This window comes from Anabrus simplex, chromosome 1 (genome assembly GCF_040414725.1).
Source record: "Anabrus simplex isolate iqAnaSimp1 chromosome 1, ASM4041472v1, whole genome shotgun sequence".
NCBI lineage: Eukaryota > Metazoa > Arthropoda > Insecta > Orthoptera > Tettigoniidae > Anabrus > Anabrus simplex.
In genome coordinates this window covers 1135833792-1135861035 of record NC_090265.1, presented here as the reverse complement: position 1 = coordinate 1135861035, position 27244 = coordinate 1135833792, and the positions used below count along the sequence as shown (strand labels likewise).

Genomic DNA, 27244 nt, shown 5'->3' with positions numbered 1-27244 from the left:
AGCCCTCTCCCATCCTTGCGACGTTAAAGCACCAACAAAAAACGAAAAAAAGAAAACAACAATAAAAACAATTGGATACTGAAATGTTACTACTGTAAGTTAGTAGAACACCGGGCGAGTTGGCCTTGCGTTTAGTGTCGCGCAGCTGTGAGTTCGCATTCGGGAGATAGTGGCTTCGAACCCCACTGTCGGCAGCCCTGAAAATGGTTTCCCGTGACTTCCCATTGTCACACCAGGCAAATGCTGGGGCTGTACCTTAATTAAAGCCAAGGCCGCGTTCTTCCCACTCCTAGCCCTATCCTGTCCCATCGTCGCCATAAGACCTATCTGTGTCGGTGCGACGTAAAGCAAATTGTAAAAAAAAAAAATAATAATAATTGTGGAACCCGGACGAAGCGGGTGGAAGAGGGCGGACCTACAATGCTCATACTCGAGACGTTATAGGGAACAAAAGGAATATGCTTGGAAATACACCGCGTATATTATATTCAAATTGCTTTGCTGGCGAGACCTACTGTTTACAGCGCACTATGTCTTCTGGTATAGGCTAGAACAACGTTGTTACTTTCATTGATCTGTCTCAGTCTTATCCTTGGCTTTGACAAAATGAAAGTGACTAAGGTATGAGTGATGCTAGTAAGGCCATTCCTTATGCAGCCAGTCCCTGCTATGAATGGTGTGAAAATGATGCTCATAGGGTCGGTTGGTGCACGCATTTCAGCGGGCTTGGGAGACTGATATGTAATAGCAACGTCTGGTTCGGTGGGGAAAGCAACGGGAAACTACCTCACTCCTTTCGCTAGTAACCCTCTTCAGTGATGCCCAGGGCATCTATGACAGCTGATGGTGGAGCTCTTGAGGATCCAAATAGCCTTCGGGCTGAGGACTAAACATACAGTATACACACATCTTGAAACAACGACAAAATTAGAACTTAAGAAGTGCTATACGCGTGTATTTGTTGAAGTAATGTTACTCTTGAGATATTCTTAAGAAATTGCTGGTGCGATATGTTTTACGGGCAAGAGAAAGGTCGTTTAATAATATATGTAACTCTCTCCTGGCATAATCTATAAAGGTGAGATATGAGCTCGTAAAATGTTACGAGTGAATAAAATCCTGTGCACATTAAAGTAACCTGCTGGCGTACATATGTATGGAACTCCTGACATTTTCTCTTTCTTCATATTCAATGTTTCAGATCCTGAGCAACCGGCCTCTTAGTGTATCGTCGGGGGATGAAAACCGGCAGTTGGAGACGGACTGGGAACACAGTGACTTCATCTCCGAGTCATTAGACTGGCACAACAGCTATAGAGCGCGGCATGGGTCACCGCCACTCACCTTGTGCCCTCAGGTGATTTCACGTACTATGTCTGTTAATTTGCTTCCCTTCGCATTTCTTCTTCTTCTTCTTCTTCTTCTTCTTCTTATTATTATTATTATTATTATTATTATTATTATTATTATTATTATTATTATTTACCCAGCTAAAGTTAGATACTTGTTCCCTTTCTTACTCGTAAGCAGCCCTAACGTAATACACTATTACTGGTAACAACTAAAATAATAATAATAATAATAATAATAATAATAATAATAATAATAATAATAAAAGTGGTGCAACTGGGGCTCTGGATTCTGGAGATCTCCAGTAATCGGGAGATAGTGGGTTCGAGCCTCACTGTCGGCAGCCCTGAAGATGGTTTTCCGTGGTTTCCCATTTTCACATCAGGCAAATGCCGGGGCTGTACCTTAATTAAGACCACGGCCGCTTCCTTCCACTTCCTAGGCCTTTCCTGTCCCATCGTCACCATAAGACCTGTCTCGAACCTGAGTCCAAACGTAAGTAAAATCTTACACTTAACCACATTATGCGGATTGACATGAATACAAACTTAATAACAAACAAACAATCAATCAATCAATCAATCAATCAATCAATCAATCAATACTGATCTGCATTTAGGGCAGTCGCACAGCTGGCAGATTCCCTATCTGTTGTTTTCCTAGCCTTTTTCTAAATGATTTCAAATAAATTGGAAATTTATTGAACATCTCCCTTGTTAAGTTATTCCAATCCCTAACTCCCCTTCCTATAAATGAATATTTGACCCAGTTTGTCCTCTTGAATTCCAACTTTATCTTCATATTGTGATCTGTCCAACTTTTATAAACGCAACTCAAACTTATTCATCCACTGTCATTCCACGCCATCTCTCCGCTGACAGCTCGGAACATACCACTTAGTCGAGCAGCTCTCCTTCTTTCTCTCAATTCTTCCCAACCCAAACTTTGCAACATTTTTGTAACGCTACTCTTTTGTCGGAAATCACCCAGAACAAATCGAGCTGCTTTTCTTTGGATTTTTTTTCCAGTTCTTGAATCAGGTAATCCTGGTGAGGGTCCCGTACACTGGAACCATACTCTAGTTGGGGTCTTACCAGAGACTTATATGACCTCTCCTTTACATCCTTACTACAACCCCTAAACACCCTCATAACCATGTGCAGAGATCTGTACCTTTTATTTAAAATCCCATTTATGTGATTATCCCAATGAAGATATTTCCTTATATTAACACCTAGATACTTACAATGATCCCCAAAAGGAACTTTCACCCCACCAACACAGTAATTAAAACTGAGAGGACTTTTCCTATTTGTGAAACTCACAACCTGACTTTTAACCCCGTTTATCAACATACCATTGCCTGCTGTCCATCTCACAACATTTTCGAGGTCATGTTGCAGTTGCTCAGAATCTTCTAACTTATTTATTACTCTATAGAGAATAACATCATCCACAAAAAGCCTTACCTCTGATTCCACTCCTTTACTCATATCATTTATATATATATATATAAGAAAATATAAAGGTCCGATAATACTGCCTTGAGGAATTCCCCTCTTAATTATTACAGGGTCAGATAAAGCTTCACCTACTCTAATTCTCTGAGACCTATTTTCTAGAAATATAGCAACCTATTCAGTCACTCTTTTATCTAGTCCAATTGCACTCATTTTTGCCGGTAGTCTCCCATGATCCACCCTATCAAATGCTTTAGACAGGTCAATCGCGATGCAGTCCATTTGACCTCCAGAATCCAAGATATCTGCTATATCTTGCTGGAATCCTACAAGTTGAGCTTCAGTGGAATAACCTATCTTAAAACCGAACTGCCTTCTATCGAATCAGTTATTAATTTCACAAACATGTCTAATATAATCAGAAAGAATGCTTTCCCAAAGCTTACATACAATGCATGTCAAACTTACTGGCCTGTAATTTTCAGCTTTATGTCTATCATCCTTTCCTTTATACACAGGGGCTACTATAGCAACTCTCCATTCATCTGGTATAGCTCCTTCGGCCAAACAATAATCAAATAAGTACTTCAGATATGGTACTATATCCCAACCCATTGTCTTTGGTATATCCCCAGAAATCTTATCAATTCGAGGCACTTTTCTAGTTTTCAACTTTTGTATCTTATTGTAAATGTCATTGTTATCATATGTAAATTTTAATACTTCACTGGCCTTAGTCTCTTCCTCTGTCTCGACATTTTCCTTGTAACCAACAATCTTTACATACTGCTGGCTGAATACTTCTGCCTTTTGAAGATCCTCACATACACACTCCCCTTGTTCATTAATTATTCCTGGAATGTCCTTTTTGGAACCTGTTTCTGCCTTAAAATACCTATACATACCCTTCCATTTTTTACTAAAATTTGTATGACTGCCATTTATGCTTGCCATCATGTTATCCTTAGCTGCCTTCTTTGCTAGATTCAATTTTCTAGTAAGTTCCTTCAATTTCTCCTTACTTCCACAGCCATTTCTAACTCTATTTCTTTCCAGTCTGCACCTCCTTCTTAGTCTCTTTATTTCTCTATTATAATAAGGTGGGTCTTTACCATTCCTTACCTACCTTAAAGGTACAAACCTGTTTTCGCATTCCTCAAAAATTTCTTTAAACCCCTCCCAGAGTCTGTTTACATTTTTATTTACCGTTTTCCACCGATCATAGTTACTTTTTAGAAACTGCCTCATGCCTGCTTTATCAGCCATATGGTACTGCCTAATAGTCCTGTTTTTATGACCTTCCTTTCTATCACATTTATTTTTAACTACGACAAAAACAGCTTCATGATCACTAATACCATCTATTACTTCAGTTTCTCTATAGAGCTCATCTGGTTTTATCAGCACCACATCCAGGATATTTTTCTCTCTGGTTGGTTCCATCACTTTCTGAATCAGCTGTCCTTCCCATATTAACTTATTTGTCATTTGTTGGTCATGCTTCCTGTCGTTCGTATTTCCTTCCCAATTGACATCTGGTAAATTCAGAACTCCCGCTACAATCACATTTCTTTCCTTGTCGTTTTCTACATAGCTGATTATCTTATCAAATAATTCTTAATCCGTGCCAGTGCTACTCTTTCCCGGTCTGTACACTCCAAATATACACTGTATATAATAAGATAATATAACTTAATATAGACTAAAACTAAAAGATCTACATCCTAAGTCTAAAATGAGCAAAATAAATTCAATATGAACTACTCTAGGTGGAATTCATATAATATAACAGTAATTTATGTAAACTTTTGGCAACTATTTACTCAAGACATTCACTCACACATTCACACATAACTGCATAATATAGCCTACGTATTCAAGAGGACATCTTTAGACTGTCTTTTGAAAGTAATTAATGAGGAACAATTTCTAATTTCAGGGAGTAAAGCATTCCATATTCTAGCGCTCGACACAAGGAAAGAATTACTGAAGGCAGATGTATGATGAGGAGGTATTGCAATTGTTGAACCAGATCGCGTGTCACGGTCATGAAAGGAAGATAGAAAACGGAAATTACCGGAGAGATATTCAGGTATATTTTCAGTCAAGAGTCGATGGATAAGGGTTGATAGGCCTACATGGTGATTACTCTGCTGCTCTACTTTTAACCAAAGAAAGTTGTGCATAAAAAGGGGTTACATGCGAGGCAAAATTTAATGGAAAAATAAATCTAATCTATTGTGGTGGAGGATAGTGTTATGTGTGGTGTATGAGTTGCAGGGATGTTGGGGACAGCACAAACACCCAGCCCCCGAGCCACTGGAATTAACCAATGAAGGTTAAAATCCCCGACCCAGTCCGGAATCGAACCAGGGATCCTCTGAACGGAATGCCAGTACGTTGACCATTCAGCCAACAAGTCGGACATTTATTCAAGTCATTGTTGTTGATAAAATATTGGCATTGGTATTGATGTTATTGCTATTGCTATTGCTTCGTGTAAGGCGTCGTGGGACACCAAAGTCAACAACTTCGTGTACTTATTGTGTCTAAAATCTTATAACCTGTTCCGATATGGTATCTGCACTTGTGTGAGTAATCATTATTATTTGGGGTGACCACGACCAACATGTTGGGTATCATTCCTACATTTACCTGGAGTTGATGTGAGAAACGACGTAAAACTGTGTTGTTCTAGGATGGTCAATTGTGGTAATTGAACCCATCTCCATTATTAAATATATCCTTAGTCTCTCAAATCAGTCTAAACGCCATGGCGAGCCAGGAATCGAATACGTGCAAAATGGGTGAGAAGCTTAAGATCAGGGTGGTTGTTAGATCCCATTATTGCAGGTGCAATACGATATAATTTTCTGACTTACACGATGAGTAACGAGGTTCTGATACTATTTTGTGTGCCCTGTTTCAGCTATGTAGCTACGCTCAGACGTGGGCTAATCATCTGGCGCACATCAACGCTTTCTATTATCGGACGGACCGCGACGTGGGACAGAACCTCTTCTGTAGGCCCGTCAACACCCTGGAGAATGACGTCACAGGTAAATATTGGCTCTCCAGTACTTAATGAAGCTTCCCCTCCCCCCCCCCCCCCTTCCCCCACAGACCCGCATCACGTTCTCCGTCATGTAGCAAACAGTACATTTAAATATCTAAACAGCTGAATTGAAATTCATCACAGTAAAAATGTTCGTGTTCTTGTTTCCTATGTGAAAGCTGTCCGGAGATCTGTATTATTGTGGTTTCAGTACTGACATACATTTATTTATTCATCAGTCTATGTTAATTGGACCCTGAGCAATGACTTTCAAATTAAATCTACAAAAGCCCCAGAACAGTTCAACATTCAATTTAGTGGCTGTAGTAATTGATAGTAATCAATGTATTATTATTATTATTATTATTATTATTATTATTATTATTATTATTATTATTATTATTATTATTATTATTATAGTCCGGTTCCTTGGATGAATGATCATTGTTGAGACCTTCGGTTCACAGCATCCTGGGTTCGAATCCCGGTCGTATCAGGTTGTAATTGTGTCTGGTTTATTCCTTTGATTTGGTACTGGATACCGGGTGTTTGTATTTATCCCAACACATTCCTCTTTATATCCACACAACACGGCACACAACCAATAACCACAGGAACATGCAATATTGAATACATTCTCCACAGAGGGAAGGCATCCGTCCGAATAACGGGGATAAGTTCACACGTGCGACATAATGCTCCTTCCCTGCCCCAATTATGTGTCGGCTAGCCCCTCAGGGCGTGATCAGTCCACGAATAATATCTGATCAAGTAAAAAATATGAAGCAAGGGTATTGATACATAAGCTAACTATACGAATTAGAACGAAATGTAGTGGGTAAAATCTAATTTATTTGCTCTAGGCAAGGCAAAAAAGAAAATAAATGAAAACAACATCTTCTTCTTCTTCTTCTTCTACCACTTTTCTCACATATGTGGGGTCGCGGGTGCGATCTGTGTCGCACATGAGGATTTGGCCTTGTTTAACGGTCGAATGCCCTTCCTGACGCCAATCCTATGTGGAGGGACGTAGTCACTATTGCGTGTTTCTGTGGTGGTTGGTAGTGTAGTGCGTTGTCTGAACATGAAGAGGAAAGTGTTGGGACAAACACAAACCCACAATCCCCGAGCCAGGAAAAGTAATCAGACGCTATTAAAATCCACGACCCGGCCGGGAATCGAACCCAGGACCCTCTGAACCGAAGGCCTCAACGCTGACAATTCAGCCCATGAGTTGGACCAAAAAAAAAAAAAGAACTGAAAACAACTCAAAAAATTACTGAATATTGACATGATATTAGATTTATAGCGTGAGCTCTAGGCTCCACGATTACCGATAGTAATCCGTAGTTATTGTTCATGATCATGGTTCGCTGTTAACTTCAACAATTTACAACCTGTGGTTTACGGTTCGTTATTTTCGATTCGTGATCACACCTTTTTACTTGAACAATCAAGAACAATCAGTATGGCGGATCTGATACTGGATAACCACATAATTGATACTTAAAATTCCAAACAAACAAATACTACAAAAGCATTCTAAAATGTGAGTGAGAATCCTACTATAAAATCCCGAAACACCAACATATCAAAACACAAATAAGCAAACAAATAAACAATCTTTCAGAAAACTGACTCTACACGGTGAACACACAGTCACCACCAAACAAGGACTCGGATCCTAACCCGCGCAACACACAAATTACTGGGGATAGAACCCAGGCACATAAACAAAATACAAGTAACTCAACAATCCTGGAAGTAAAGTCATAGACACTGAAGGCTTCTCCACAGAGAGGTGGCTGGAAATAAACCCCCGCCCAATATCCTCGGTACCCGAAATCCTTATTTGATGATGTAACTCGAAATAACGGTAAAGTTATTTATCTGCCGGACTGAGTGGCGCAGACGGTTGAGGCGCTGGCCTTCTGACCCCAATTTGGCAGGTTCGATCCAGGCTCAGTCCGGTGGTATTTGAAGGTGCTCAAATACGGCAGCGACGTGTCGGTAGATTTACTGGCACGTAAAAGAACTCATGTTGGACTAAATTCGGGCACCTCGGCGTCTCCGAAAACCGTAAAAGTAGTTAGTGCGTCGTGAAGCAAATAACATTATTATTACGTTATTTACTTTGATATCTGATTTTTACTTGAAGATCTCAGGTTCTTAATTGGTTTGTTTTAAATACACTACCGTACAAATGTGGGCTAAACAACCGCAATCCTTTTCTCTTCCCCCCCCCCCCCTGGCATATTTTATGCCTCTATTGTGTACAGACCTTCGGCCGGTACCTGTAGCCTATTCTATTTTCTTGGCGGACAATAGGCTAATATAACTCTCAACTCTTTCATCTGGCAGCAACAGCTGATTTGGCGCATCTCGGCCACCATTAACAAATCACGTAATCTGAGCAATTCTAACCCAGTTTCAACACCTTCATAAAATCCTTTAACATATATCATCACAGAACCACAACTTATAATTTTATTTATCATATGTACATTCTCTTTCTATTCATCTTCTCATTCATAATCATCCAGACACAAATCTACAATCACATGCACTGTAAAGTTACTCAGATAACGAGAGTGCCTCCCTATTCTTACAGCACAAATCCCTACACCTTTGCGGTCTCAAAAAAGCATAGACGACATAACTTGCATATGAACATTACATCTGATAGCCTACTCGAAATACAACATCTTAGGGATTACTGCCTTGAACGAAATTAAATATTCACACGCTCAAAAGCTATTTTACATCACTACAAAATCAAAAAACAAAAACCGTGGTCCCACTCAAATACTGCATTAAAAGCAACTTTGCTGGCATTCAGCGCTTAACTACGTTAACTATCTACATATTTACAAACGTGACACTAAACAGTTACACTGATAATTTAAATCACTTTGGGGTACTCACCTGATTTCTTAGTCCGGCTCTATGGCTAAATGGTTAGCGTGCTGGCCTTTGGTCACCCGGGTTCGATTCCCGGCAGGATCGGGAATTTTAATCATCATTGGTTAATTCCGCTGGCAGGGGGGCTGGGTGTATGTGTCGTCTTCATCGTCATTTCATCCTCATCACGACGCGCAGGTCGCCTGCGGGAGTTAAATTTAAAAGACCTGCACCTGGCGAACCGAACATGTCCTCGGACACTCCCGGTACAAAAAGCCATACGCCATTTCGTTTTATCCGATTTCCTGGTGGTGATTTCGGGCCGGCTAGGAACTAACCATGGAATTTAGGCACCCATAGTGACGCTGACAGGAACTGATGATTCTTCAGCTCCTCGAACGATGATGACCTCCGCTGTCCAGTGCTTCTTTCTTGGTTCTTCCTTTGTTGGCTGTGGATCAGCAATCGCTCGTTACTAAACGTCCCGTTACTGTTTCGCACTCACGCACATAAAGACAAATAGTCGGTGACGTTGGCGTATCTATATGTACTAATCACTCTGATCAACTTCATTAATGTATATCTTAGCTTGCGAACCCCGTGGCACAATTATCCTACTTTAATTATTCGGTGCAGTTCGCAACGTCGCGCCTGCTCATCTCAGTTCGAAAAGTTACCAGTTTATTATTATCATTCCTGTTAGTCTGGAGAACGGTAAGCACCCGTCTCTCATTGTTCCAAGTGTACTTCAAAGTTTGAGATCGCACAATTAACGAATCAATGTACTCTCCAGTCTAGCTGACTACAACTCTAAGACTCAACGATTGTATAAATTTAATCCCAATACTGACGAAATTCTCTCCAAGACTACACGAAACATTAAAGTTCTCACAACGATTGAACACTGAAGCCACAAGTCTCATAGGTGCCGGGAGGTCCCGGTACCTGTGAGGGCTTGTAACCCTCCGACCTATTGAGGCCTTGAGCTCTATTTCTTAACAGTTATTAACTAGAGACTGCATTACTGTGGTAATGAACACTTCGCTCCCTTTTATTGGGAAATAAGGACTCTTGACAACGTAACTCAAGTTCATCACCCATTCTTCGGGATCGCTCCGATGGTAAAGGTCTTAAAATCTCGACTGATCACACAGGTTTCCTAGCGTATGTTAAAATGTTAAAATTTACATGATTGAGATTTGATTTTTTCAACTTAACGGATGTAGTATTTTGCCCCTAGTATGCATGTTTGTAGAGGTAATAAGTTTTTTTTAAACAGAGACGTAGACTTCTATACTATTATGAACATCTGATTTCTTTACTAATCATGTATATTCACTTTCCTTCGTACATGACAAATGTTGATTAATTTGCATTTTGTTACGATCTGGAAATGCCTTGGGTTGATATTCTTATCGATTATTTCCTCACTTACTGCTTACCAAAATCATACCTTGTGCAATTTTTTGAACCTGAGTCCAAACGTAAGTAAAATCTGAGCATGTGGTAACACTTTTCTCTGGAATTATGTTACGTGCAGTCTTATGATAGAAACGCCATAGGCTGTTTCCTACATGTATGTGATGTTCATAGGTACATGGAAAAAGCACAGGAGCAAAACTCACTTATCAAGCGCTAAGAAAATGGTAAAAATTACGAATACTGCTCGAAAAAACGAAAATACGGCGGTAAAAGATAATGTTCATTAGTTGAGGGTCGAACCAGCAATTTCATGTAAGGACTATTTTACGTTGTCCATCCAGTTTACTGACCTCTTCATTAAAAAGAAAGATGTTGCATTAATCGTTCTGTTCTGTTCTTTTTAAGAAATGAAGGGGTCAGTCAGATGTATTCATAAGCCACAATTTTACACACTTTTAATTATTTGTCACAAAGTATTTTTCAAATTTCCCTCTATCACTTTAGTGAAAGAAATTCAAATTATGCCCACAGATAGCAGGGTATGACAAATTGTCATTCTACACTGTCTCCATTTCTTGGTAATCTGAGTAAGTATACAGTCAGATGAGATATTATGGATGCATGTGAAGACCAATGAAAAACGATGTCTCATAAACGAATATTAAGAGTTTCTAATGGAGTTTCTGTTTGTGTATTATTATTATTATTATTATTATTATTATTATTATTATTATTATTATTATTATTATTTCTGTGCAAGTGCTATCTTTATCATTTTATTTTAAACTGCGATTAGCGTACATTAAAATTTGTTATTAGCGTACGGGAATTAGTATAGCGAACGATCCGAACAGAAATGTGAAATGAACATTTAAATGTAAACGGCACACGCTTTATTGCGAGGAATGAAATGAAATGGCGTATGGCTTTCAGTGGCGGGAGTGCCCGAGGACAAGTTCGGCTCGCCAGATGCAGGTCTTTCGATTTGACACCCGTAGGCGACCTGCGCGTCGTGATGAGGATGAAATGAAGATGAAGTCGACACATACACCCACCCGTGCCAGCGAAATTAACCAATTACGGTTAAAATCCCCGACCCTGCCGGGAATCGAACCCGGGGCCCCTGTGACCAAAGGCCAGCACGCTAACCATTTAACTATGGAGTCGGACTGTGGGGCCAGTAAGCGGTCACGTCAGAAGAGGACGACACTGCACGGGCTGGGCTGCCGGAATCCGTGAGTTTGCGAGTGCTGGGCGGAGGGTCTCACTGCAGAACTCTGCTGTCTGGAACAAATGACCAAAATAATGACCAAGTCGAAGAACTCCCATGAAATTGTGTGTCTGCACTGTGGAATTTATGAACCGTTATTTATTGACTAAAGAACTGAACTTAATATTTTATGCACAAATCATTTTGAGCTTTGATATAAGTTCGTCACTTTATAATCATTATACTGAAGGCAACACTTTCCTATCAGCACTGGTCCTTCATGGTCCTTTCATAGTTTTCTTCTCGTTTCTCTCTTTGTTCATAGATGATTTTAACATATATAGTATCTCTTCTTGTAACGGAAAGTAAAGACAATATGAAAATAATAAGTGTTCATACTGAATTATATAAAATATGCATACATTGTTAATATACCTATCCAATCAACTTTGTATATTCCGCAGACCTTCAGACAGGTATATTCATAAGTCCATATCGACGCTTACCGTATTTTCAGAAATAAAAACATATATACAAAGCAGCAAAATGAAAATGCGTGATACATTCACTGCAATAACACAATATCTGGGAGTTTTGAATTGTATCAAAAGAGATGTTTTAAAATTGTTACACATATTTTTAAAGTCTTGTAAAAGTTTAATTGTTGTTATCTCAAAAAAACTGTGTGTGGCTTAGGGCTTTATCCGACTAGGATTTTCAAATATATTCCTGAACAATTTTCCTGCGCTCCGTTTCCAAATCTCTAACTACTAAACCAGGTTACTACGCTGCTGAACCAATGGAAGCAGGCTGGGTAAAACGGCCACACAATTTACAAACGAAAACTTCACGTTGCAGGTTTGTAAGCATTCTGTTCCTGATGTTAAATGTAACTTCAATAAGCTGTATACTAACGTATCCTTATCACGGATGACTGGTTGATGCCCGCCTGGAATCAAAGGACGCACACGGCGATTTGTTTGGTTGTACGGTGGCCAGATTTCAAAGACGACGGTCTGGTAATGCAAACGGAGCAAATTTTAAATAAAGAATAATTCCACTGGGTTTTTTTCGGGTTTTTAATGTATTATTCAGACGATTTAAAAGATTTTGGTGCAAACCGCATCTCCAAACTCCATGTAGTTCAGGAGTCCTTGTCTTGTGAAACATACACCTTGGCGTTTTATATATTCCAGCTGGTAACATTGTCCATTTGACTCCTTAGCTTCCGGCAAAACTGACTCTTCTTATTACTAAGACTGAGACGTAGCCAGACATGTAAGAAACCTGATTATTAGACTACTGGTCCGCAGTGTCATCGTATTAAACCCGATAACTTCAGTTAGGATGACAGGGACGACAGAATTTACTCTCAGGCTGAAAATAGCCTGCGTGTGTCGTGGCGATAGTGGTGTCCAGCAGGAGGGCAGCATGAAGGGAATATTTATCACGTCTCTTCAGCTGGTTCGCAAAGGAAGCTTCCATGCGCCGTTAAATCTGAATATTTATGTCGGGTTGGCGGGGTCTATCAGTGACCCAGATCATGTTTCTCAACACAGCGTAAGCTAATTGTTTCATATCACAACTTACATGGAGAAATATTACTCCAGTAAAAGTAAGAGAAACAGCCAAAAGCTCGTAAAACTGGGTTTTGAAAATCGCATACTTCAGTTTCTGAGTGCCACATTTAACACGCTATGCTGCGAACAGTACACAGTCACTTAAGGATATTGGACTGCGTTTGTGACGTTTATAATGAGGGAACTAGTTAGTGAAAATCCACAGCCTCTTTCCAGTCATTCGACCGGGTCAGGAATGGAATGAATGAAAGCTCCCTCTACCGGCGAGGATAGGAATTGTGCCGGCTGCCGAAGCCTATCGCACTCCTCTGGGGCAATGATTAATGACTGACAGATGAAATTAAATGATACTGGAGAGTGTTGCTGGAATGAAAGATGGCAGGGAAAACCGGAGTACTCGGAGAAAAACCTGCCCTGCCTCCGCTTTATCCAGCACAAATTTCACATGGAGTGACCGGGATTTGAACCACGGTATCCAGCGGTGGGAAACCGGCGCACTGCCGCCTGAGCCACGGAGGCCTGCTAATTTATCCTGCGTATGAAAATGTATTTTACGTTCTTTTATGTGTTGTCTATCTCTACATAGTACAAAATAAAGTCCTCCAGTCTGTCTGTCTGTCTGTCTGTCTGTCTGTCTGTGGCGGCTAACCCCAGGAACCACTGGATGGATTTTTATGCGGTTTTCATCATTCTATACATTTTTCGAGAAAGGTTTATGTATAGAAACATTCGTCTATGACTAAACGAAGTCGAGGAGTAACGATTTCAGTTAAGCAAGTCGAAGGAAAAATGACCGTCCATGCACCTGTTTAGCTTACATAGGCTAAGTCATTAGAGATGTATCTGTTATTATGAGGGCAAGGAATTGTTCGCCATACAATTTTCTACAAAAAAAGAAAAAAAGAAAAGTCCGCTACAGCATTAATCTACATCACACAGACCCACTATAAGAGTTTTTATGTTACAGTTTGTAGTGTCAAATTTAGAAACAACTTTTAAAATCAATCATTTAATCCTTATCAAAAGAAATTGTTTATTGTCCTCAAGTAACTAATGTAGACTAAAATGTCATATACAGTATGAAATTTTCTTCCGTACTTTTCCAGACATCATCGTTTTAATTTTTCCGCGGAGTCCTTATTCTGAAATATGGAAAAAATTATTTCAGTGAAGCAAGTCACACACACACACAAAAAGGTTGTCCGTGCGCCTATTTAGCGTACGCTGGCTAAACCGTTAAAGCTACAAAAAATAATTTCTTGCTAGTTGCTTTACGTCGCACCGACACAGATAGGTCTTATGGCGACGATGGGACAGGAAAGGCCTAGGAATAGGAAGTAAGCGGCCGTGGCCTTAATAAAGGTACAGCCCCAGCATTTGCCTGGTGTGAAAATGGGAAACCACGGAAAACCATCTTCGGGGCTGCCGACAGTGGAGTTCGAACCTACGATCTCCCGAATGCGCGCTAACATCTGCGCGCTCCTAAACGCAGGGCCAACTCGCCCGGTAAAGCCACATCTAGGGTATACTATGCGGGTAAGAATTGTTCAGCATAACAAGTAATAAAAGTCCGTGACAGCATATGTCTATCTATAATACACAGCCCATTATAACTGTTTTCATGTTACAGTTTGCAGTTAAAAACGTCAAATTTAAAAACAACTTTATGAAAATAAATTGTTTAATCACTTCAACTAACTAATGTAGATTAACATGAAATTTATAATACCTAATGTTCATCTGTACTGTCGGAGCTATTAACGACTTCGGCCAGCAGCTGACGGTCGAGTTAAGACTTCAGAGAAGAGCGGATGGGTTGCGAGTTTTAGCTATTAATACCCTTTTCTGTATTCCGCCTGGTGGCATTTTGTTCCACAGTTTCCGTGGTAATTGATGCACCTCAGTTTTCCTTCATTCAGTCTGAACATTTCGTTCCGCAGGCTACACAATCGAGTTGGTATTTGTGGGGAGACACCGGGCGAGTTGGCCGTGCGCGTAGAGGCGCGCGGCTGTGAGCTTGCATCCGGGAGATAGTAGGTTCCAATCCCACTATCGGCAGCCCTGAAGATGGTTTTCCGTGGCTTCCCATTTTCACACCAGGCAAATACTGGGGCTGTACCTTAATTAAGGCCACGGCCGCTTCCTTCCAACTCCTCGGCCTTTCCTATCCCATCGTCGCCATAAGACCTATCTGTGTCGGTGCGACGTAAAGCCCCTAGCAAAAAAAAAATTGGGGGGAGAGGAGATATTTGGAGTTTCCCAGGTAATTTGGTACATCTCGGCATTTTTTCATTCCGTCTGTGAACATTTCTTTGCACAGGCTACACAGTCGAGTTTATATTTGGGGGGAGGGGGAGGGGCGAGGGGGGTATTTGGAGATTTCCAGGTAATTTGGTACACCTCGACATTTTTTCATTCCGTCTGTGAACATTTTCTTGCATAGGCTACACAGTCGAGTTGAGATTGCGGGGGTGGGAGTGGGGGTGGAGATGTGTTTGGAGTTTTGCTGTAAATTTCATACACCTCGGATTCTTTAAATTTCTACTGTGAGCATTTCGTTGCACATACTACGATACGATCATTAATAGTTTTCCAGTGAGTGTTCGTTATCTACATAAAAGGCTCGTGGTCTCTGGAGAGGCCTAGTGCAAGCCTTTCGAGTTGACGCCCTATAGGCGACCTGTGCGTCTGTGAGGATGGAGTACTACCTAAGATGAATTCTAATCATGACAATGGCATATACAACCTGCCCTAGAGGAAGAGGAATTAAACAAGGAAATTTAAAATCCCCGACCCGTCTGGGAATCGAACCCGGGATCCTTTGGACCAAAGACCAGCATGCTAACCATTTAGCCATGGAACCGGACTATAAAATCTATGATAAACCATCATGCCGAGACGGAAAGTGACCATAGGTCGTAATATCCTACACTGCATTTGAGAAAAGTGAGTTTATCACATAACAATGAAACTGACCAACAAAGAGATCCTCGATTGCCACAAGAAAGAATGACTCCTCAGGGACAAAGGGAGTAATCTTTCTCCAAATTCACTGCCCAGGTTCAAGTATGTTACTCAGTATACACAGCAGTCGATAGTGAAGAAGCTGTTCGTTACCCTACAGAATTTCTTAAATTCTTTACATCCTTCCAACTTGCCACCACACGAGCTGATTTTTAAAGTGGGAGTGCCTATTATATTGTTACGTAATCTACACCCGCCAAGTTATGCAATGGGCCGATGACCTGGAGTTAGTCCCCTTTAAACAACAAGCAACAATAACTTATGCAATGGAATGCGATTGGTAGTGGAAACATTGAAACACTGTTTGATTGAAGCTAATATTTGAACTGGCTGTGGCAGAGGAGAAACTGTCTTAGTACCGTCCTTATGATTTCTTTAGATTTTTCTTTGATTTCAAACGAGTCCAATTCCCGGTAAAAGTTTGCTTTGACTTGACAATAAACAAAGTACAGGGTCAGACACTTAGCGTGGCTGAAGTCGATCTCAGTTGGGAATGTTTTTCTCATGGACAGTTTTACTTGTCCCTCTAGCGTGTTACATCAAAACCAAATCTTTTCATATTCCCTATCGGAGCAAAAACGACTAATATCGTATACAAGGAAATATAAGTTCTCGGTTAAAAGTAGCCAATCGCCTTAAATTCATAACTGCTCCCACGTGAAGCTAGTTAAAATGATAAATTTAAGTTACTGTGGCAGTTGGATCTGTGATCCTACTTGTAATTAAATTTAAATAAATGTATAATTTTATGGTTATCAAGATTTTCCCTTCGATTAACTCAGACAGGTACTACGATGGAAGATGTGTCCAATGAATTTAGCAGTCATTTCCTCCCTCGGACTGATTTCAGGATACTTTAATTGATTCTTTATTCAACCCATCAGGTCCGCATTTTAAATGCTTCCAGTCGTTTACAATCCTGAACTGTCAAAGACTCACATATTCTGAACTAAAAACAGCAAGCTTCTAGTTTTACGTGACTGTTGATATCGTGATCATAACCAGTTTTCGTGGAATCCGAACCACAGGAACACGACTTTTTCATTTCAAAAATCCTACATTCACAGGCCGTAACTGAAGCAGCGGCCGTCTTGGTGAGAAGCAGTGATTATATCACCGGCCTATCACGCTCCACTCCACTGAACTGAATGAGTATGGAGGTAATCACAAATTATAGACGAATAATTGTAATATGTACTGTGTTTCAGGGCAAGAGGTGGCGACCTACTGGTACAGTGCTGTTCGGCAGTACAACTTCTTCAAGGAACCTGACGTGCTCCACGCCAACGTGAATGCTGGTAAGACATAAGCACAGACATGGCCAGCGATGGTAGGTCAAGGTAAATAAACGTAAGTTCGCCTGAGGGGGCGGGTTACTAGCAACAGCGCATTGTTTTCCTCATTAGTGATGGACACTGCCTGCTGCCATTTCTTGATGGATACAGTACTTTTGCATCCATCTCTTGGCACAGGCCAGAGTAAAGTGTAGCTTCCACCGAAGTCCCAGTCTCATCCAAGGCTGTGACTATATGGAAGCTGCTGGGGCATGGGTAGTGCTGAGTAATGACATTCAGAACACGACTAGTGCCTCTGAGTGTTATGAAAGGTGCTGCTCACAGGGTCAGTCGTGCTGCTATAGTACTTTCTGACCCAGTGAGGAAAGCAATGGCAAACTAACTCACTCCCCATCTTGCCTAGTACGCCTCATTTTGGTGCTGCCATTGGTTTTTGGGATTTCCTTATAACCGCATAAACTTTGGTGGTGCTATTTGAGGATCCAAGCAGCCTCTGGCCTGATGACCTAACAGACATACAGACAATGATGGACAAGTTATTCCGCAACTAGTTTAGTCTCAACGCTTTCGCACGTCAACAGGGTCAAATTGCTCGTATGTGGGAGGCACATACGTTCACACAAAAAATGAAGTATTTCATTGGTATCAATAATAATGCTTTATTTTTCTTTACAATAAATAATATTGATTGTTGTTCGATTATAGGCCTACATTTGACAGTCTTATACGTGCTAAAAGCAATACTATTTAATATTCAATTGTCTCTGCTTGGAAATATTTTTGTGATATTTCTTAACTGTCTGTCAAGTCATCAACCCGTAGGCTAGTTGAATCCTCGCATAGCACCACCCAAAGATATGCAGTTATAAGGAAACTGAAAAAAAAGAGGTTGGCGGTACTATACTGAGGCGTACTAGGCAGGATGAGGAGTGAGGTAGTTTGCCATTGCTTTCCTCACTAGCCCAGAAAGTGCTATTGCAGTACTACCAGTCCTACTAGTAGCCATCTTTCACAGCAGCCAGGCGCATTAGTCGTGCTCTGTATGTCATTAGTTCATTACTGAGCACAACTCATACCTCAGCAGCTTACACACAGTCACTGCTATGAATGAGAGTGGGAATTCTGTGGAAATAACATTTTGCTCTGTCCTATGCGCAGAGGCAGATGAAAATATATTACATCCATACATCCAACAGCAGGAGGCTTTCTTAGGTAAGATTCTTAGGTAAGGTTGGCGCTACTATACTGAGGCGTAACTAGGCAGGATGAGGAGTGAGGTAGTTTGCCATTGCTTTCCTCACTAGCCCAGAAAGTGCTATTGCAGTACTACCAGTCCTACTAGTAGCCATCTTTCACAGCAGCCAGGCGCTGATGAATACAGAAAATTACAACGCCAAATAAAGAGATAGATTCGTGCTGCCAAAGAGAAATGGATGAAAGAACAATGCCAGCAGCTGGAAGGAAGCGTTACAATCTAGGCATGACTCATTCAACATACACTGTATAATTAAGGACATTGCAGGCAAATACTTGTAAATGATACAGGCAGATCGACAATTAATGAATAGAACATTTTTGTTACCTGGGAATCTTATTTCACAGAACTTTTCTGTGATCAGAGAGAAGATGAAACAACGTATGGGTTATGTGAAATCCCTGCTATCCTTAAATCATAAGTGCCTTATAAAAATGCTACAAAACATAAAAAATCACCAGGTCCTGGTAACATCCCTGCAGAACTTATGAAGCTTATGGACGAAGACAACATCCAACTTCTGGTAAAGTTATTCACTATGATACTGGAGATATCCCTTCAGACTGGTTGAAATCTGTGTTCATCACATTGCCAAATATGCAGGGTGCATGGAGGTGCAGTGACTGCAGGCTCATGAGTCTCATAAGTCATCCACTGAAGGTATTTATATCAAAATCCACAACAGAATCATAAAGAAATGCGAACAAGATCTGGATGAATCACAGTTTGTTTTCAGGAATGGTAAAACTTTTCATAACCATTACCAGCATAAATAACATAATAATCATGGCTGGCGGTGGTGTGAATGGACTCTGCCATTGGTTGAAGATTAGGCCAATGAAACGTCGCTCCCATAATTCAAGACAGCGTGAAGTTATGACCAACTTAGGCGGTATAAAAAGACGAGGCAATGTTACTGACACACTGCCTAACCACCAGCCAAGCTTCAGCTAGGCAGCCTCCACCTTTTTTTTCAGTGAAAGCTGATGCTCTGATTAAGCTACATACTCAGAGAACCAAGACACCGGGCGTGCACCCTGATAACCACCAGCTCGCCATCATCGCCCGCCAGCCAGCAGCCTACCGCCGTAGCAAATACTTTAATATGATAATACCGGACAGCTTGCTGTTTTCAGTGAGAAAGTCGATAGTGCTGCTACCTGCATGGCTTGGTGTGACCAACTCTTCAATAACATATTGCCATCTGTATGATTCTTGGCGCACTGCCGTGTTGTTTATAATGTATCAGTGTTTGTCACTAAATAATCTTACATTGCAGTTAAATTCCAAGAAAAGTGTTATGCGCTGAACAAATTACCCACAAGCTAATGGGCATGGGAACTGATAAGGACAGCAAGTATTAAAAAAGTAATGACCTCTCATCTGTGTTGAGGTTACATTCTATGACCCTTATATTAAGAAAATCAATCAAATACTCTACTGAAATGTTAGTGGGACGTAGAAGCAATAATGTTAACATATATGGAACTCTAGTATACTCAAACTTGAGGGTCCACATTGTTAAACAGTACCATAAATTTCACAATCGAAAACTTGTGGGCCTGTAGCGTAATGGTTATCGCGGTAGCCTTGAAATTGAAAATTGAAGGCCATGAGTTTCGAATCCAGTCATTTTTTACTGTAAGAAAATAATAATAATAATAATAATAATAATAATAATAATAATAATAATAATAATTTTCTTTACGTCCCAGTAAGTGCTTTTACGGTTTTCGGAGACGCAGAGGTGCCGGAATATAGTCCCGTAGGAATTCTTTTACATGCCAGTAAATCTACCTACTCGAGGCTGACGTATTTGAGCACCTTCAAATACCACCGGACTGAGCCAGGATCGAACCTGCCAAATTTGGATCAGAAGGCCATCGCATCAACCGTCTGAGCCACTCAGCCCGGCGTAAGAAAATTCTTCTTCTTTATCTGTTTACTTTTCAGGGTCGGTTTTTCCCTCGGACTCAGCCATAGATCCCACCTCTAACGCCTCAAGGGCAGTGTCCTGGAGCTTCAGACTCTGGGTCGGGGGATACAACTGGGGAGCATGACCAGTACCTCGCCCAGGCGGTCTCACCTGCTATGCTGAACAGGGCCTGTGCGGGAGCATAGGGAGATTGGAAGGGATAGACAAGGAAGAGGGAAGGAAGCGGCCGTGGCCTTAAGTTAGCTACCATCCCGGCATTTGCCTGGAGAAAGATGGCCACTTCCAGGATGGCTGAGGTGGGAATCGAACCCACCTCTATTCAGTTGAACTCCCGAGGCTGAGAGGACCCCGTTCCAGCCCTCGTACCACTTTTTATTTTCGTGGCAGAGCCGGGAATCGAACCCGGGCCTCCGGGGTATTAGCTAATGACATGAACCACTACACCACAGAAGCGGGCAAGACAATTATTTCAGTGTATTACAGGCATAGACTTGAGCACCAGTCCAACTAATTTAATACGTGTGTATGGTAATTCTTCATACATAAATTTTTGAAAGAGACTTTGGGAAATCCTGAACACTTCTTCCTTGTCAAGAACATCCTAGTTCACTCACCGTAACCCCATTGTGTTAAGCATATTATGTATTTCTGTCTTCAGAGGTACAACAGAAAATTCAAAGTACAGCGAAAACGAGAGAGCAGCGTGAGCTGAGTTCTCCTGTAGCATTCGGGAAGATCGGTCGTATCGAAGAAGAAGAAGAAGAAGAAGAAGAAGAAGAAAAGAAAAAGAAGGAGAAGTCAAAATAATGGATCAGACTCCTGTTCCTTAATTACAGCTTCTCTTTCCCAAAATTGTAATAAATCATGGATATTTTATCTGCCCGCTCTGGCGCTTTGGCTGAATGGTTAGCGCTTCGTGCCCCCGTTTTTATGATGCCTTCATTCTTCGGAGTGTTGGATCTCTTCTATTTCCCTTCTGATTAGTGTTAATAAAGAATGGCTGGCCAGTTGTACTTCCTCTTAAAAAATAATCACCACCACGGAAAGGTCAGCGTACTGGCCTTCGGTTCAGAGGACCCTGGTACAATTCCCGACTGAGTCGGAGATTTTATTCGCGTCTGTTAATTCCTGTAGATCGGGGGCTACGGGTTTGTGTTCATATTCATACGCATCTTCAAATATATACAACATATCACACGAGAAACAACTACAGAAACACGAGGTAGTGAACATATATCCCTCCACATAGGATTGGTGGTAGGAAAGGCATCCGGCCGCAAAACTAGGCTAAGTCCATACAAAGTCCTTCGCCAGGCTAGAAAAATTGGAGAGAGTAGGTAGTTGTTAAATATTTCTCCCCAGAGGATGGGTTGATCCTCAAACAAATGCTGCTTTTAATTTTTAAGACTTAGCGAAAGGCACGGCTAACATAATGCTCGTTTGGAGGTTTGTGAAAGAGGCATTTCATATTTTAAAATTTCATTCTTAATTACTATGATTATTAAAATATTTTAACAAAAATATTTCCAATGAGTGTAGTGCATTCCTCTCAACTGTAGCATAGACGAGTATGTAGTTCACACCAACACGCTAGATGTCACAACCATCGCTGTTCGCACTCGACTCAATGCTGTTGAGATAGAGCTGACCGGTATTGGTGTATTAAAGTATTTGGCCGTAGCCAGCCCCTGTACTTTCTGTGGATAGGCCACCTGCCAAGATATCAGCGCCGCCCGTCCTCTTGGATATACTCCGGGAGCTAACTGTCTGCGGTCCTGCATATCAACACCAGCGTAGTGACTGGCCACACGTTCATCCCAGCCCAGCCCAGCCACAGTTAGCCTGCTAGCCTTCTAGGGTTAGCCAACAGGAAAAAAGCAAATTTGTCTTGCGCTCAGTGTGTACCTGTTCGTGTCTTCTCCCGGCGCGATCTGTTAAAAACTACACCTGACACGACTGGTACCCCCTGAGTGCACACTAGCCCTGGTCCTCTACGGAGTTTGACCCAACTAGTGCTAGCTCCCTTCTTATCCCGCCAAGTCCCCTCTCGCTCATCCCCTTCAACCCTTTCTTCTTTTTTTCATATCTATTTCAACGCTGAATATGGACAACCCTGGTGGACCGAGTAGCTGGGGCCCATATTCATATTTCAATCTTCCCCTCACCATCCCCTCCAATAACGTTCCCTCCCCCGGCCCAAATGACAACTATCTGGCCATTTCCGCCCCTACGGACACTTCACCAGCCAGCATGAAGCGACATCGCCAACGTATTGTTTCTGCCCTCCATACTTCTACCCAGTTCATCCAGCTCATTGAAGAAGATGATACATCGTCCCCAATCCCAAGAACGCCCTCACCACCCTCGCAGACCTCCTTGCCGCTAAAGGTTTTCCTGTCGACCCCTCCACTGAATTACTCGATTTCCTTTTGGAACCCGAAGAAGCAGTGGAAGATGACGATAAAGAGTCAGCGGAAGAAGGAGCCGAAGAACATCCTTTCGAGCAGCCCTTCCAATACACTCACAGGAATACCTTCTTCCCCACAGCCCCCAAATCCAGCTTTTTAATCATCCCCCTTACCAACCCAGGACCAATCCCACTCACTCGTCAATCCGTTATCAAAATAATAGAACCAATTATCAGTAAACATATAGCTGTCTCCCACAATAACCATCTGATCATTATCCCACTCCAAAACAAGTCGATTCCCATCATCCTCCGTAAACTTCAGTACGTCGACATCCTCACTCCCATTCTCGTCGACGCAGTCAACAACCAATGTCAACGGGCCACCCCCAACCGAAGCACCCAAGCCCCAACCACTAAGCCCATATCAACTCAAACTGGTGATGTCTCTACCATCACCCAGGAAGCTCAAACCAACTCTCCCCACCCCCCGCGGCCCTCCGATGCCATCATCACCACCGTCCACCCAACCCACACACTCTACGTCGCCGGACCCAAGTCTCAAACCCAATGAACCTACACCTAACCTAATTACCAGTGCCACCCAGACCCGAAAAAAGACGCACGAGACCCGCTCCCAAGCCCTCTTCGCGCCCCAAACCAGCCACCCCCTCCAAACCTTCCACCTACCCCCCAACCCCTCCCTGATTATACAGTGCTTCAACTGCCTTAAGCTCAACCACACCGCTGCTTCGTGCAAGGAATCTACCCGCTGCAATAGGTGTGGCGGCCCTCACCGCCACTCAGATTGCAAGGAGCCTAGAGACCAGGCGAGGTGTGCAAACTGTCACGGCAACCAAGCTGCCTCGTTTCCTGGGTGTCCTATCATCAAACGGGCAATTAGGGCACACTACAAGCACGCGAGGCATTTAAACCCATCAAGCCATCCCCCGCCACCCTTAAACCACTTCTCTCCTCCCCCGTTATATCCACCCACCTACCAAATCAGCCAAGACTCCTCCACTCTCATCCACCTTCTTCTTAATCTTCTTTCCTCTCGCTTTCACCCCAGGTCCCAGCCATGCCCACCCGACAATTAATTGTTCATTAACTCATCCCGCCAAGTTCTATCGCCTTGCCAACCTTTCCTCCCTCATAAAAATTTCCTTCTTCTTCTTTACTATCAACGAAATCAATACCAATGTCATCCTATCAACCTAGCACTAGTTTATTAGAATTTTAATAGCGAAGCGAAGAGGGGTTTTCATCTCTGACGTGGCTAACTTGTCTTCTCCACGACAGATCAGTTTCTCCCCCGCTAGTGCACTGCGCGATGGTGATGTTCCGATTCTTCTGCTACCGACGAGTAGAGAGGCCTAGTGTTCGCCTCGGGACTCTCGAGTACGTGATTTCAACAACAACAACAAAAAACGACACACTAATCGTCGTTGTAGTCTGAAGGAAGAATGAAAAGAATAAGTATGTAAAATTAATAAGAATAATAATATCTCGTTGTCTTGAATAATGGGAGTGACGTTTCATAGGGGAATTTATTTTTTGCTATTGGCTTTACGTCGCACCGACAGAGATGCGTCTTACGGCGACAATGGGACAGGAAAGGGCTAGGACTGGGAAGGAAGTGGCCGTGGCCTTAATTAAGGTACAGCCCCAGCATTTGCCTGGTGTGAAAATGGGAAACCACGGAAAACCATCTTCAGGGCTGCCGACAGTGAGGTTCAAACCCACTATCTCCCGAATACTGGATACTCGCCTGGCCGCACTTAAGCGACTGCAGCTATCGAGCTCGGTAGGACAAATCTTCAGCCAATGGTAGAGTCCATTCGTTCCACCGCCACCGATGATATTGAACCCTTGGGCCACACCAAGGTCTTGGGTTCAATATAATATGAATAGTTGAGAGGTAGCGATACAGCAATTACGGATCTCGCCACTGTAAAGTATAGATTCCGCTGTTGTTACTCTTGGAATACCTCCACTCATGATTTAATATCATTGACAAAGACAAATAATAACATGTTTAAATGATTCAGAACTAGCGATACAGTAATTACAGATCTTGCCACTGTAAAACATAGAAGGCGCTGTTGTCACTCTTGGAATTCATACGACCCAAATAATGGAAACAGCATGATACGTATACAAGAGAAGCAGTAGCATTTGTAACTGTTTCAGATCTGAAGGTAACGTGAAACTGGACACGGTAAGGTGTGTGTCAACAGGCCTAGAAAGCCGCTTCGCGGCCCTAACCTGGAGTCTTACGCCCCCAGGGCCTCTTTGCTGATCACAGTCCAATGGTTTTGCCACCAGTCGGACCTAACCTATCCAGACCAATGGTTTGATGGTTTGGTTACTACCTCGGACCTAACCCAATGATTTGTGTTAATTTTAAATTTGGACACAGTGAGGTGTAGATTGCGCTGATGTTAACAGGCCTAGAAAGCCGTTTCGCGGCCCTAACCTGGGGGCTTGCACCTCCAGATCCCCTTTGGTTGATCATAGCCCAATGGGTTTGCCAGTAGCCTGACCTAACCAATCCAGACCAATGGTTTTGTCACTGACTGGACCTAACCTATCCAGGCCAATGGTTTTGTCTTTAGCCGGACCTAAACAAACCAGTCAAATGATTTTGTCACTAGCCGGGCTGGATAAATTATAATAATAATAACATATTAAATGGTCCAGGGCTAGCCATAATGTTTCATCCAGGGGAAAGGAAGCGTGATGATTATTGTAAAATTTGACCACTGTAAAGTATAGATTACGCTGATGTCAGTCTTATATTGATACGAGGGAAATTAATGAAAGTAATGATAACATCTTTTTTTTACAGGAGGAATGAAAACATCTGTGATTGTTCCATAGCTAGCCATATTTTTCTGAAAAGTAACACTACAGTAAATGGTCCAAGGTAGGCGAATGCTGAAAAATTTAGGAGGGAAGGAAGGTTTATCCAAAATTTAGCTTACCTTATTGGAGAGCATCTAAAGAATAATTCGTGTCGTCGCCGAAACTGAGTTTGGTGCTACGCCCACAATTCCTTTCCCTAGTTACCAGGCCGTGGTTAACATAAAACGACAACAAATCTTCAAACTTACTCTTGAAATCATTCAAATCAGTAATTTTGATATAGCAACCTCCGCACGGAACAACGTCCATGTTTAACAATTCCTTGTTGATTACCATAGCAACGAAGAATTTATTTATGACCGTAGCAACTAACCACGAATTAAACAGCCCGACCAAGGGTGGTCCTAGTAACTACGAACTAAAGTTGGTACCAGAAACTAATTACGTCGCATCAGTTGGTACCAGTCGCCAAGAACGTACTTACATCCCCAATGACAAATGAACATTAAACAGCGGTTCCTGCGCTGGTGAGGGTTATGAAAAATATTACCTCAGGAATTCCTTTAGTTCAAGGGAAGCGCTGTTTACTTTGAATATTCTGGTCCAAAATTGTCTGGACCAGCATCCGGAGGTATTTGCTTTTTTCATACTCTATGAAAAAGTATTTGATAGAGTTCAACATCCAAAACCCATCCAAGAGCTCAGAAGAGTAGAGTTCACAGCGAAAATATGGGTATAATAGAATATCCTTATTGGAGGCAAGACAGATACTGTCCTTACTGGCAACAGTCAATTGCAGAGGCAACTATTCAACGCGAAGTAAGACAACGTTGTCTTTGTTTCACCATTGTTATTCAATCTGCATTCAGATCAATTTTTTAAAGCATTGAAAAATCAGCATAAAGGCATAACAGTCAATGATGTTCTTATCAACACAATCAGATATGATCGTGATACGGTCGGTTTGGCCAACAATCTGAATAATCTGCACTGGAAAGTATAAGTACAGCAAGCGAAGACATGGGAATGAAAATAAATGTTAATAAGTCCATCCCAACGCCAAGTTATTTTTAGATAATCGGCAGCTCGAGAGAGTGAACAGTTTTAAATATCTAGATACTGAAAAGGAAATCAGACAGAGAATAACAATAGCAATAATAATAGAATAACAATAACAATAGCAAGGAAAGCTTTCACAAAACTGAAGTCCTTCTTTTGTAATGAAAATATAAATCTGAAACTAAGGCAGAAGATGGTCAGAGCTTACGCATGGTCTGTTCTGTTGTCGAATGCAGAAACATGGACCTTCAATTAAACGTCTGGAAGCCATCAAAATGTGGACCTATCGTAGAATACTGAAGATTTCTTTGATTGCTGGACTAACAAATGAGGAAGTGCTGAACAGAGCAAAAGCTAACAGAGAACTCATGACTAAAATCAAGTGCAAAAATATCGCTTACTTTGGCTACATACTAAAGAAT

The 27244-nt window shown here is 41.7% G+C and overlaps 1 protein-coding gene across 1 annotated transcript in view; it reads left to right on the top strand.

The window, feature by feature from the left end:
* The window catches only part of LOC136858256 (uncharacterized), a 259558-nt gene that overhangs the window by 226449 nt on the left and 5865 nt on the right, over positions 1–27244 (top strand). The window contains exons 2-4 of the mRNA XM_067137658.2: positions 1202–1357; positions 5740–5869; positions 17211–17300. Coding sequence (XP_066993759.2) covers positions 1202–1357; positions 5740–5869; positions 17211–17300 — 376 coding nt within the window. The remainder of the gene's footprint in view (positions 1–1201; positions 1358–5739; positions 5870–17210; positions 17301–27244) is intronic.